Source organism: Haliotis cracherodii, unplaced genomic scaffold (genome assembly GCF_022045235.1).
Source record: "Haliotis cracherodii isolate W230 unplaced genomic scaffold, xgHalCrac1.p SCAF_20, whole genome shotgun sequence".
Lineage (NCBI taxonomy): Eukaryota > Metazoa > Mollusca > Gastropoda > Lepetellida > Haliotidae > Haliotis > Haliotis cracherodii.
In genome coordinates this window covers 12,357,555-12,370,825 of record NW_027266276.1, presented here as the reverse complement: position 1 = coordinate 12,370,825, position 13,271 = coordinate 12,357,555, and the positions used below count along the sequence as shown (strand labels likewise).

The 13,271-nt window shown below is 41.3% G+C and overlaps 1 protein-coding gene across 2 annotated transcripts; it reads right to left on the bottom strand.

Annotated features, from left to right (window-relative positions):
- Positions 1-428: 428 nt before the first annotated feature.
- On the bottom strand, positions 429-12,446 carry LOC139470327 (uncharacterized). 2 transcript variants are annotated; one of them, XM_071252698.1, is made up of 4 exons: positions 12,383-12,446; positions 8,981-10,188; positions 7,772-7,858; positions 429-7,207 (listed from the first exon to the last, which is right to left on the bottom strand). In XM_071252698.1, the coding sequence occupies exons 2-4, from the start codon at positions 10,101-10,103 to the stop codon at positions 3,777-3,779; spliced, it is 4,641 nt and encodes a 1,546-aa protein (XP_071108799.1). In that variant the 5' UTR covers positions 10,104-10,188; positions 12,383-12,446; the 3' UTR covers positions 429-3,776. The 2 variants fall into 2 exon arrangements, with proteins under 2 accessions (XP_071108799.1, XP_071108800.1); XM_071252699.1 differs by lacking the exon at positions 12,383-12,446 and adding an exon at positions 12,266-12,317.
- Between the last annotated feature and the right edge of the window lie 825 nt (positions 12,447-13,271).

The following is a 13,271-nucleotide window of genomic DNA, read 5'->3' as shown; positions in this document are numbered from 1 at the left end:
ACTCACTCACTCACTCTTATATAACAGTTACTCAAAATAGATGTGTAAGTATGTTAAAATAGGAGGTCGTATTTGGAATCTGTGACATGTGTCTACTTTTACAGTCGTTCGTCTAATACGTAATGTAAACCGTTATAGAGTAATATCTCATGTGTAGTGAACGCAGGGATAAACACGTCATAACAACGCGTACCGAGTCTTTGGTCTTTGGTCAACCGAAGTATGACGTCAACGTTAACATGTGCTCACATTGGTCAACAAAAGTGTCCAGCGACGGTGTCTTGTCTTCGGCGTGACGAGCGAACGCTTTAACCACTAGGCTACCCGACCGCCCCTCTTTGCAATAAAAAGCGAGAGTTGGGGAATCAGTTGGCTTAACAGAGGTACCACTGTACACGACCAGTCCACACAACAACACAAGACCTGAGTGAACAAACAGTCAGTTTATTAGACAGCCACAGAATCTTTATATAATCAGTCAACAATAGAATGTTTACCATCAGTGATTAGAGCATCTTTACTATCAGCTGTAGAAGTACATAGATGTGAAGAACATCAGATGAACCTGATAGAGAATCATTACACAAGATACATACTTGTACAACATTACTCACAATACATATTCCACGGTAGACAACGTAATACAACAGTTTACATATGATTGAATATAGTATACCCGACACCCTCTAACTAATACGTTACCCGAGTGGGCATTCACACAAGATACGTTCTAGTTCAGCCACAATACATTTTCCACGGTAGACAACGTTATACAACAGTTTACATATGATTGAATATAGTATACCCGACACATTCTGACTCATACATTACCCGAGTGGGCATTCACACAAGATACGTTCTAGTTCAGCCACAATACATATTCCAGAAGGTAAACAACGTAATAAAGTTAACAGATTGACATAATCTCTTGACAGCAGTCGTACAATGGGGATATCTAAGTTATACACACAAGCATGACATTTTCAATTACCAAATAGTTTTGCAGGTTTTGCCAATGGTAATAGCACACAGTGAAGAATTAATATAGGACAAGATAGTAACGTTCTTACCTGAGTGCATAAACAATCAGTTTATCAAGGAACTGGAGAAAACGACCAGAGGACGTTTTCTCTAAACAAATCGGACGTTTTCTCTAAGTACAAAGGACGTTTTCTCTAACGCGGCGGCCGTTTTCTCTAATTAACCAGCGACCGTTTTCGTGGGCGGACGTTTTCTCTATAACCCGTGTATTAGACAGCCACATAATGATTATGAGTGTCTGTCGTCCGTATTTACACCTATTCTAGCTCAGCACATAATCTCATTTACTGATTAAACTGACGATAAAGTCGTTATTGTGAACTTAAGTGGCGCTATCTCGACATGATTATATAATTTAGTATGACCGAAGCATTGATGATAGAGATGAATATGAGTGAAGTTAAATATTTTTGACCCAACTGTATCTGACCAGCATAATGAGATATACTGGTCCTGGATTATGTCCGATGTGAGTTATCGATTTGACCCTTGACAGGTTTAAGATACTGGAACGCGGTCTCTTAGTTTAAAAAAAATCCTCTTTACAATCCTTAATATGTGGCATGTAACGAGATAAAATATTTGTAAAACTTGTCCATTTCGCCCATGTTGATATTTGTATAAAATATATAAGAGTGTTCAATCACTATCAAATAAGTAGTACTAATGCTGCCCTCCTCTGTTGATATCCGGAATTATGTAGACCATACCTCCGATATATTTCCCGAGATGACAAGGACCATGGTAGTATGTGTCACAAATTAAATTCAGACTTGAGGGTTCAGGGCAGTTTCGATAATCGGTTGTCTAGTCATTATATACGATTTGATTGCTGCGGACTATTCCAATGTATTTTCCTAGTATATTCCTCCTTCAGGACTTAAATCACGAACAGTCCCGTCATAAAGTACATGAATCGTAATCCCAGGAAATCCCCAAAACACTTGCCTTCAAATATGTGTACTTATATATTCGATCATGAAACTTTCTATGTAGGTATTGGGTCTGAATCATCGAGATGGTACGGATACTTGGCCGCCATCGTAATGGCAGACATAAAAAAAATAATTTCCGGTCCAGTTTTCAAATCGATAAGTAAATGTATCGGAACACGATATAAAATATAAGTAGTCGTATTTGAAGGCAAGTGTCCAAGGAAGAGAATTGTGTTGTATTTGTCGTTATATCACGACGCATAACTGCTGAAACATATAACGCGTTGGGCAGGTTTGGACTGGGAATCAATAAGGAAAACATTATGGTATGTTCTGTGTAGCGACAGGTCAGTATTAAAATCGTATGTTGTGGGCAGTACGGTTACCGCAGCTAGGTTCAGAGTAATGGGCACCAAAACCTTAATCTTTACTACAGAAGTATACTACAAACCATTTCTACTTGTGTACAGGTCAGAAATAACAGAATAAGCCAAATAAATGTATCATACATTCATGTCATCTGAACTGGGCAGTTCAAATAGATTTAGACGATTAATACAGTGGTTTACATGTAGTACACAGTGGTATACATCTAGTATACAGTGGTATACATCTAGTATACAGTGGTATACATCTAGAATACAATGGTATACATCTAGTACACAAAGGTTTACATCTAGTACACAGTGGTAAACATCTAGTATACAGTGGTATGCATCTAGCACACAATGGTATATATCTAGTACACAATGGCTTATATCTAGTACACAATGGCATACATCTAGTACACAATGGTATGCATCTAGTACACAATGGTATACATCTAGTATACAATGGTATATATCTAGTACACAGTGGTATATATCTAGTACACAGCGGTATACATCTAGTACACAGTGGCATACATCTAGTACACAGTGGTATATATCTAGTACACAGCGGTATACATCTATTACACAATGGTATGCATCTAGTATACAATGGTATATATCTAGTACACAATGGCATACATCTAGTACACAATGGTATGCATCTAGTACACAATGGTATACATCTAGTATACAATGGTATATATCTAGTACACAGTGGTATATATCTAGTACACAGCGGTATACATCTAGTACACAATGGCATACATCTAGTACACAGCGGTATATATCTAGTACACAGTGGTATACATCTAGTACACAGTGGCATATACCTAGTACATAGTGGCATACATCTAGTACACAGTGGTATATATCTAGTACACAGCGGTATACATCTAGTACACAGTGGTACATATCTAGCACACAATGCTATACATCAAGTACAGAGTGGTATACATGTAGTACACAAGGCTTTACATCTAGGACACAGTGGTATATATCTAGCACACAATGCTATACATCTAGGACACAGTGGTATATATCTAGCACACAAGGCTTTACATCTAGGACATAGTGGTATACATCTAGTACACAATGCTATACATCTAGTACACAGGTGTATGCATGTAGTACACAATGCTATACATCTAGTACAGAGGGGTATACTGGTACTAGAATCTTTTTTAGGAAGATTTCCAAAAGTTTCTATCAATATTTAATCCTGATGTTAGCATTTGACAGAATGAATGTTACCTCATCTTCATATTCTTTCTTTTGTTGTTTGTTGATAACACTGCATAGGGGCGAATCCTTTCGGGGACTACACACAATAAACTATCCAGGTGATACCATACAGCTTGTATACGTTGGAGACTTGGATACGTTCCTGTGACTGCTTTGGAGCGTCTCACTTCCGGGACAACTCTATCGTTTATCTGACAACAGATGTTGAACAAAAGTCACCATCTGTATCAACCAGCGGTAGGTCCGCCCCCTCTGATTTCAGGAAGTCAAACACGCTGTTGTGTCCATTGAAAGCAGCAAACATTATCGGTGTAAGTCCATTCATTCCCCTTTGGTTGATGTTAGAATCTGACAGCATGTGTTTAACAATAGTCATGTTGCCTCCCAAACAGGCAAGATGAAGTAAACTGTTACCATCTGTATCAACCAGCGATAGGTCCGCCCCCTTTGATTCCAGGAAGTCGAACACGCTTTTGTGTCCTTCGAAAGCAGCAACCATTATCGGTGTCCGTTCTCTCTTTCCCCTTTGGTTGATGTTTAAATCAGACAGCAGACGTTGTACAAAAGTCATATTCCCTCTCTCACAGGCAAGATGAAGTAAACTATTACCATCTGTATCAACCAGCGATAGGTCCGCCCCCTCTGATTCAAGGAAGTCAAACACGTTTTTGTGTCCGAAGGCAGCAGCAACCATTATCGGTGTCAATCCGTAACTTCCCCTTTGGTTGATGTTAGAATATGACAGCAGATGTTGAACAATAGTCATGTTCCCTCCCAAACAGGTAAGATGAAGTAAACTATTACCAGTTGTATCAACCAGCAATAGGTCCGCCCCCTTTGATTCCAGGAAGTCAAACACGCTGTTGTGTCCTTTGACAGCAGCAAACATTATCGGTGTCAGTCCATTCATTCCCCTTTGGTTGATATTAGAATCTAGCAGCAGATGTTTAACAATAGTCATGTTGCCTCCCTGACAGGCAAGATGAAGTAAACTGTTACCATCTGTATCAACCAGCGATAGGTCCGCCCCCTTTGATTCCAGGAAGTCAAGCACTCTTTTGTGTCCTTTGAAAGCAGCAACCATAATCGGTGTCCGTTCTCTCTTTCCCCTTTGGTTGATGTTTGAATCTGACAGCAGATGTTGAACAATAGTCATGTTCCCTCCCACACAGGTAAGATGAAGTAAACTATTACCAGTTGTATCAACCAGCGATAGGTCCGCCCCCTCTGATTCCAGGAAGTCAAACACGCCTTTGTGTCCATTGTCAGCAGCAGCCATTATCGGTGTGCACCCATTCATTCCCCTTTGGTTGATGTTAGAATCTGACAGCAGATGTTGAACAATAGTCATGTTGCCTCCCGCACAGGCAAGATGAAGTAAACTGTTACCTTCTGTATCAACAAGAGAGAGATCCGCCCCCTCTGATTCAAGGAAGTCAAACACGCTTTTGTGTCCGAAGACAGCAGCAACCATTATCGGTGTGCACCCAAACATTCCCCTTTGGTTGATGTTAGAATCTGACAGCAGATGTTGAACAATAGCCATGTTCCCTCCCAAACAGGTAAGATGAAGTAAATTATTACCATCTGTATCAACCAGCAACAGGTCCGCCCCCTCTGATTCCAGGAAGTCAAAGACGCTTTTGTGTCCTTTGACAGCAGCAACCATTATCGGTGTCAATCCTTTCCTTCCTTTTTTGTTGATACAAATTGGTGGTAACAGTTCCTTAACAATAACAATGCTCCCTCCTTTACAAGCAAGGTGAATAACACCATCTCCATATGCGTCCAGAACATCCAGATTTGAGAATGGCATGAGCTGCTGGAAGCACTCCTCTGACCCTGTTCTTGCTGCAATCATTAGAGGAGTGTGGCCATCAACATCAACACTGTCTATAGCATGTTTGTTTACCGATACATTTAGCAGTGAACGAAGTGTGTTTACTTGTCGTGATTTACCTACCAAATGGAAGATGTTTTGCATCATCGAGTCACAAGTATGGGGATTTGCTCCTTCATTCAGCAGATATAACAGTGTTTCAGTACTTCCATTTTGTGCTGCTGCAAACATGAGCGTGTTCAGTCTGTTGATCCGGTCATGCTCATCACTCCTGGAGAGTAGCCATTTTAGTAATGTCAGGTTGTTTACTTGGGCACAACCTTCCAAACCCTCTCTGATCTCGTCTTGTGTAAACACTTCTCCAGTTTGGTTCTCAACATTTGTAACCAAATGTGGATTATGTCCAAGAACAGCCCAATACAAAAAACATTTTCCTTTTTCTCTTTGGTGAAACCAGGCATTGTCTATGGATTCATTTTTCGTCACATCAAAGTGTAGTCTTTCAAGAAGTTGTTCAACTTGTTTGTCTTGCTTAAGAATTGGATGTGTTACTGACTTAGAAAAATGTCCTTGCTTTACAGAATGTGCAAGCCGTGTGGTAAGAAGCTCATGATATTCTTCAGAAACGGAAATCAAGTGAAGATGTTCATCAACTTTTGTTTCTTGTACTGTTCCTTGCTGTACACGCTCGTACAGAAAGTCTTCACTGCAATGCTTCAAAACAAAACTTGGATTGACTTTATATAAGACACAGGCACAGGCATCATAGATTGAAGAATGAGCAAAGCCTACAGTGTCTCCTCTTGTGAAGAATGTACCTCTGAATAGTCTTGCTGCTTGACACATCCCAGAGCGTGTAGCGGTAGGCATGAGACGTATCACATGTTTGACTTTCGTATCCAAGTCCTGGTCCTCATCCTCGCTTTCTAACTTTGTCAATTTTAATCTGTCTTCACACAATAACATCAGGACTAACACTGCAGATCTATCATTCTTAGGAGTAATTATATCAGTGAGTTCCTCCCTCAAATAAGACAAGGGTTCTTCGAAAAGCTTTCTGATGTTTTTGGAAAAAGTACAAAGTTTACATATAAGGGGAAATCCAAATATGTTCGAATCCATTTCCAAATCTCTGTATTCAGGTAGGTAAGCCTTGGAGCATTCATCTAGCATGCTCTTATGTCTCTCATATATTTCCTGTTTCTCTGCTGGAGAAAGACAGTTTACATCATGTAAAGTTATATTCATAACTGTTTGTTCCTCAAACAGTGGGAAACAATCAAATTGCAGTTGTGCAAGTCCGTCATGGAAGTTGTATGGCTTTGATGTGAAAATGACACGAATGTCCTTTGTTTGACTTTTTCTTTTGTCATCATTACTTGATTTACCTCCATCTTGCAAAACTGACTGTATTTGTTCACGGGACTGTTTGCAGTGGTCTATATGGAGAATAAGATCATTTAGAAATGATTTAATCAGTGGAACATTAGTGGACAAGCCAGCAGTGCCAAACATGTCATCAATGATAAGAAATACTCTTGGTGTAGAACTGAGGCAGCTGTCCAAGTCAAACTTCTCAATGCTTTCCACAAACACGACCTGGTAACCTCGGTTTCTATAACGTGAACCCAACATCAGAGCCATCGTTGTCTTCCCTTCTCCAGAGGCACCATAGATGGTCACATGCCCAAACAGCTTTACTTTTTGCTTCACTGTTCTGTAGATTTCTGTTTCAATAAATGTTTTCCTTGCTTCAGTAAGGCGCAGCTCAAGAGTATCTGTGCAGAAACACGACACTATATGAGAATGTTATATGTAGGACAGAAACTAATGCACGTCATTGAATATACAGAGGTAAACTACGTTGGTAAGATGGATAAGTCATGTAAACTAAAATACAAATTTATTTCCGCACTTATATGGTAAGTTTTCCCCATTATAGCCCTGTCTAATCTATTTCTGACGATTTGTCAGTTTCAGAATTGTCCACTTATCAAATGTTTATTTCTTAACTTAACTACGAATTGTATTTTATCTTTGTTTTACTAGTATGTTCTGGTCGCATAAATGTTATGTTTCAGCTACCCTATGCATCACAGCTGTACAAATGCTTTGATAAATCTCTTTGTATGGCCACCCGATACATTATTTCTCCTCTGTCGACCAGAATAAGTTGTTTGGAAACGATTCTAAGGTGTGATCTTCACGTCTTCTCATTTTCGGTTCTTAAATTATGACTAGCAATAGGGTGCTGGGGACACATTCTACCCGGGGCCCCGTTGGGCTTTTGATGCTTCTACATTTAGAATATGGATGTGAATTATTTCTTTATTTATACTCACCTTCTCCGACAGTGCCCGGTACCATCTGCCCAGTGGAGATGTTGACGTACTTCGAGTTGGCAACAATGATGCCCTCGGCTGGACCACCTGGCATCAAATCAACGATGATGTTCAACAACCAACTCTTATGTTTGATAAAAAAATAGAGGAAGGGTTTCATTTTTCTTTATTAAATAGGACCACGTTAATTACGTTTTCGTGTGCTGGGCCACTCATACAGGTCTGTCATTTCTTATAATTCGCCTTTGCACATAAAGCAGTAAGCTGATGTCCACGTGAAGCCAACATTCTGATCAAGAAAAACCTGTTTCTTTCAGGACATTCTTAATCAGGTGAGGTGGTTAGATCAAATGGGGTTTAACGTGAAATCTATATTCTATATGAAAACCTGTCGTCGAAGGACAACTAGCATCACATCACAGATTATAATTGTAAAACTAGTTTTTGAACAATAAAATGATCAGATTATAACAGACGACACATTATGAAAACGGCCTGTAGATCGCCAGCAGCCAAAGTTAGGCCACCACACCAGAGACCATGCGGACTTACGGTACTTCTGCTACTTACATGGTACCCCAGGAGGATTTACACCATCCCTCGGGCTACTGGCGATGGTCAGAAAGATCAGACAAACAGTTAAAATCAACAAAAAATACTACGATTAAAATCACAGAGACATGAAAAGATACTTTGAATGATACTGGACTTACGTATCTTAGTCTTTTAATGAGTAATACATGCCAAGTGGTAAAGCTTTCATTCAATGTGCAAGGTGTGGTGAAGTTAAATGACTAGTTAAATGAAGGGGTATTAGAACGTTACTGAATGTTTAATACTGAGGTATTGTTGATGAACTTAAACGTTCATTTTAACTAGTCTGCCCCATTTCTTAATTATTAATACTAGGATCTTGAAATAATATTTTTTTTGCATTTCATGATATTATCTCAAATAGTTTGCTCAAAGAACGAGTTTAGGAAAAGGCCAATTTAATCCATGCCTCCCATTTATCACATATACCACGGTTGCATACTGCCCGACACTTTAACTGCCTTAGAACCTATCAAATAAATACGGTAATGAAATGTATTAAGAGGATGGCACGTCTGACGTTCCTGGGAGAACACCAGCCGTAATCATCACGACAAAGCAGTACACACCTATAAACACAGTGACAGAGGAGGAAGAATTATTATGGACACATACCACGCCTTGTCCTAGAGACGAAGGATTGACACCCTGGTGAAGCAATGGCCGTCTGGTCTCCAGGGTCAAGTCCACGCTCAGTCGACCTGGCAATGGTCGTGTGGTCTCCAGGGTCAAGTCCGTGCTCAGTCGGCCTGGCAATGGCCGTGTGGTCTCCAGGGTCAAGTCCATGCTCAGTCGGCCTGGCAATGGCCGTGGTGTCTCCAGGGTCAAGTCCATGCTCAGTCGGCCTGGCAATGGCCGTGTGGTCTCCAGGGTCAAGTCCGTGCTCAGTCGGCCTGGCAATGGCCGTGTGGTCTCCAGGGTCAAGTCCATGCTCAGTCGGCCTGGCAATGGCCGTGTGGTCTCCAGGGTCAAGTCCATGCTCAGTCGGCCTGGCAATGGCTGTGTGGTCTCCAGGGTCAAGTCCGTGCTCAGTCGGCCTGGCAATGGCCGTGTGGTCTCCAGGGTCAAGTCCATGCTCAGTCGGCCTGGCAATGGCCGTGTGGTCTCCAGGGTCAAGTCCGTGCTCAGTCGGCCTGGCAATGGTCGTGTGGTCTCCAGGGTCAAGTCCGTGCTCAGTCGGCCTGGCAATGGCTGTGTGGTCTCCAGGGTCAAGTCCGTGCTCAGTCGGCCTGGCAATGACCGTTTTGTCTCCAGGGTCAAGTCCGTGCTCAGTCGGCCTGGCAATGGCCGTGTGGTCTCCAGGGTCAAGTCCATGCTCAGTCGGCCTGGCAATGGCCGTGTGGTCTCCAGGGTCAAGTCCATGCTCAGTCGGCCTGGCAATGGCCGTGTGGTCTCCAGGGTCAAGTCCATGCTCAGTCGGCATGGCAATGGCCGTGTGGTCTCCAGGGTCAAGTCCGTGCTCAGTCGGCCTGGCAATGGCCGTGTGGTCTCCAGGGTCAAGTCCATGCTCAGTCGGCATGGCAATGGCCGTGTGGTCACCAGGGTCAAGTCCATGCTCAGTCGGCCTGGCAATGGCCGTGTTGTCTCCAGGGTCAAGTCCGTGCTCAGTCGGCCTGGCAATGGCCGTGTGGTCTCCAGGGTCAAGTCCGTGCTCAGTCGGCATGGCAATGGCCGTGGGATCTTCTTCGTCTGATCCACCAATGGCTTCATGGCCAACACCTGAACTGGCCATGTCCATGTGGTCGTCTAGGTCCTCAACTCGAGTTCTTATGTCCTGAAGGAATGGTTGTAGCCTCGGTGTGGATAACACTCACAATGTACCCCTGTAGTGACACATTAGCATACAATAAATGTATCAAACAGTCTTTGGTGTTTAAGTGTGGCACGATTGTTGTAAACGAAGACAATAAATGTCCATGATAACACTACATTATGATCCTCCTTTTCCTTTTATGCATTCCATGCAAGTGATGGAAATCAGGTCTGTAATCGCCCGTCCGTTTGAACTTTAGAGAAACTGTTCCCCTTCAAAACTGCACATCAACATCTCATCATAACATTTTCTTTACAATATAGTAAAATTTTGTTTTCTAAAACAGGGCGTGTGAAATCAGTTGAGGATAAAATGTAGTCCATCAAAATTACTTGAATAAAAATGTTTTCAACCACAGACAAGGCTTTTCATTCTTAAAACAGTCTCTGTCTGAGATCAGGTGAACTTTTGGGCATGTGACTGGCTGAAGTCAAGGTCAAGATCTTGTTTTTTTCTGTTTGGTGTTTAAAGCCGCGCTCAGCAATATTCCCGCTATATGACGGCGGTCTGTATATAATCGAGACTAAACAAACCAGTGACATTATGAGCATCGATCTTCGCATTTGGGATACAATGACATACTGATTGAAACGAATAATGAAACAATGAAATATGTAGGGAAAAAAAGCTTTCTGTCAGTACATTTGAAAGAGCGCGAATGCAAATTCAACGTCAGAATCAATTGTTGAGATGAGTTTGGGAAGACAAGGCTGGGAACCCATGATAGAATATCATTTTACTGTGTCTAAAACTAAGTCTTCCCTTTCTCTTTTCCACCAGACGCGCTTGGTTTCCGGAGTATAACTGATAAACGGTTCAATATTTCTTCTTAACACTTTATATACATTTTAGGCCAAGTTGTAAAACTGAACATTTTGCTACTTTACATGAAACTCAATTCCCACTTGACCCGTGAAGATTCCGGGGTAGAATAGGTCTTCAGCAACCCATGCTCGCCGTAAGAGGCGAATATCCTTGTCGTTACAGGCGACTAACAGGATCGGGTAGTCAGAATCACTGTCTTGGTTGATGCACGCAACGTATCAAAAATTGCGGGGATCCATGGTCACGATATCAATCAGACCGCCATCTTATAACTGGAATATTGCTGAGTGTTAAACAAACAAACAAAAAAACATACAATTCCCACTTTAAATGAAACCCATCTCAGTACCAACTGTACATGAAACTCACCTAAATACCCCCTTTATATGAAACTCACATCAATACCCAAATTACACCAAACTCATCTTAGTACCCACTTTACATGTAACTCACATCAGTACCCACTTCACATGTAACTCACATCAGTACCCACTTCACATGGAACTCACATCAGTACCCACTTCACATGGAACTCACATCAGTACCCACTTTACATGAAACTCACCTCAATACCAATTTTACGTGAACCTCATCTCAATACCCACTTTACATGAAACTCATCTCAATACCCACTTTAAATCAGACCCGCTTCAATACCTACCTTACATGAAACTCACCTCAATACCCACTTTACATGAAACTCACATCAGTACCCACTTTACATGAAACTCATCTCAATACACACTCCACAGGGAATTAACCTCAATACACATTTCACATGGAACTCACCTCAATACCCACTTGCCATGGAACTCATCTCAATTCCCACTTTACATCAAACTCAATGTGTGAAGCCCATTTAAGGTGTGATATCGCTGGAATATTGCTAAAAGCGGCGTTAAACCATACTCGCTACATCAAACTCATCTCAATTCCCCTTTTTCATGAAACTCACACCCGTACCCAATATACATGAATCTTACATCAGTGCCCAGTTTACATGAAACTTATCTCAATGCCAACTTTAGATGGAACTCACCTCAGTACACACTTTACATTAAACTCACATCAGTACCCAAATCACATGAAATTCATCTCCTATACCCACTTCACATGGAACTCACCTCAATACCCACTTCACATGGAACTCACCTCAATACCCAATATATGAAACTCATCTCAATCCCCACTTTACATGAAACTCACATCAGTACCCCGTTTACATGAAACTCACCTCAATTCCCACTTTACATCAAACTCACCTCAATACCCACTGTACCTGAAACTCACCTCAATTCTCACTTTCCATGCATTTAATAGACATGTAATGATACACGAAAATATTCAACAAAGAAAGAAAAGCCTTATGTTCTACTCACTGTCGGGTGCGGCTGGGCTGTGAGATCAAGGTACAGACTGATCACCTGACAGAAAATGTATTCCCCCTGGTGACAAGCTAAGGGGCCCCATCAGGGTTGTTATGAATCTAAAAATGTTTATCACTGTACGAAATTAAACATATGTGTGTTTGTACTTGAAAGATTTTGTAAACACTGTCGTCTGGGAGCAGGACACTACTGATTACAACATACTTGAAAGCATGTGCTAAAATGTTTATCATGTAAAGATTTATTATCATTTGCCGTCACCTTAAATGGGCTTCTTCGTATGTGAGAACTTGAACAGCTCTGTTTGTGAGTTCAGCACGGTGACACATAGGTTGTTTGCTGTGACTACCAATCCATTTCAATGAAGCTATTCACAGTGCAAGATCATATTTGCATTTATCGCTGTGGCCAAGCTTTATGTTTAGATTGTGTGGTTGTTGGTTGTCAGACGCCGCACTCAGAAAATGTCCAGCAATATGACTGCGGCCTGTAAATTATTGAGTTAGGTCCAGACAATCAAGTGATTGATATTACGAGCATAGTCCCTGTCTTCGGGATATTATGATCCGCAAACAACCAAATCACCGACCCTGACTACCCGGTCCATTTCGTCTAATATAGAAGCCCCACAGATGCCTATGTTTGTGCATACTGATACATGAATATATCCTCTAAACACTAAACTATGTCTATATTATTAACACTAAACAAATACCTTGACACATTACCACCCGCCATCATAACTTTAACATTTTGTGTGAACACATATTCCCTTAGATATATATCTCAGTTCTTACTTCGCAAATCAAAATGTCATGCACTGTGATGATGTCTTTCTCATTTAGACTGGTTCTTAGCTGTATTTGCATTGCATCATCTT

What these genes read in the sequence shown, in the direction of transcription:
- LOC139470327 (XM_071252698.1), bottom strand. Translation starts at nt 10,103, where the DNA reads ATGGACATGGCCAGTTCAGGTGTTGGCCATGAAGCCATTGGTGGATCA. An exon ending in CGTCTCTAGGACAAGGCGTG is followed by an intron (nt 7,859 to 8,980) that starts GTATGTGTCCAT and finishes ATTTGATGCCAG; the next exon opens with GTGGTCCAGCCGAGGGCATC. An exon ending in ACCGGGCACTGTCGGAGAAG is followed by an intron (nt 7,208 to 7,771) that starts GTGAGTATAAAT and finishes GTTTCTGCACAG; the next exon opens with ATACTCTTGAGCTGCGCCTT.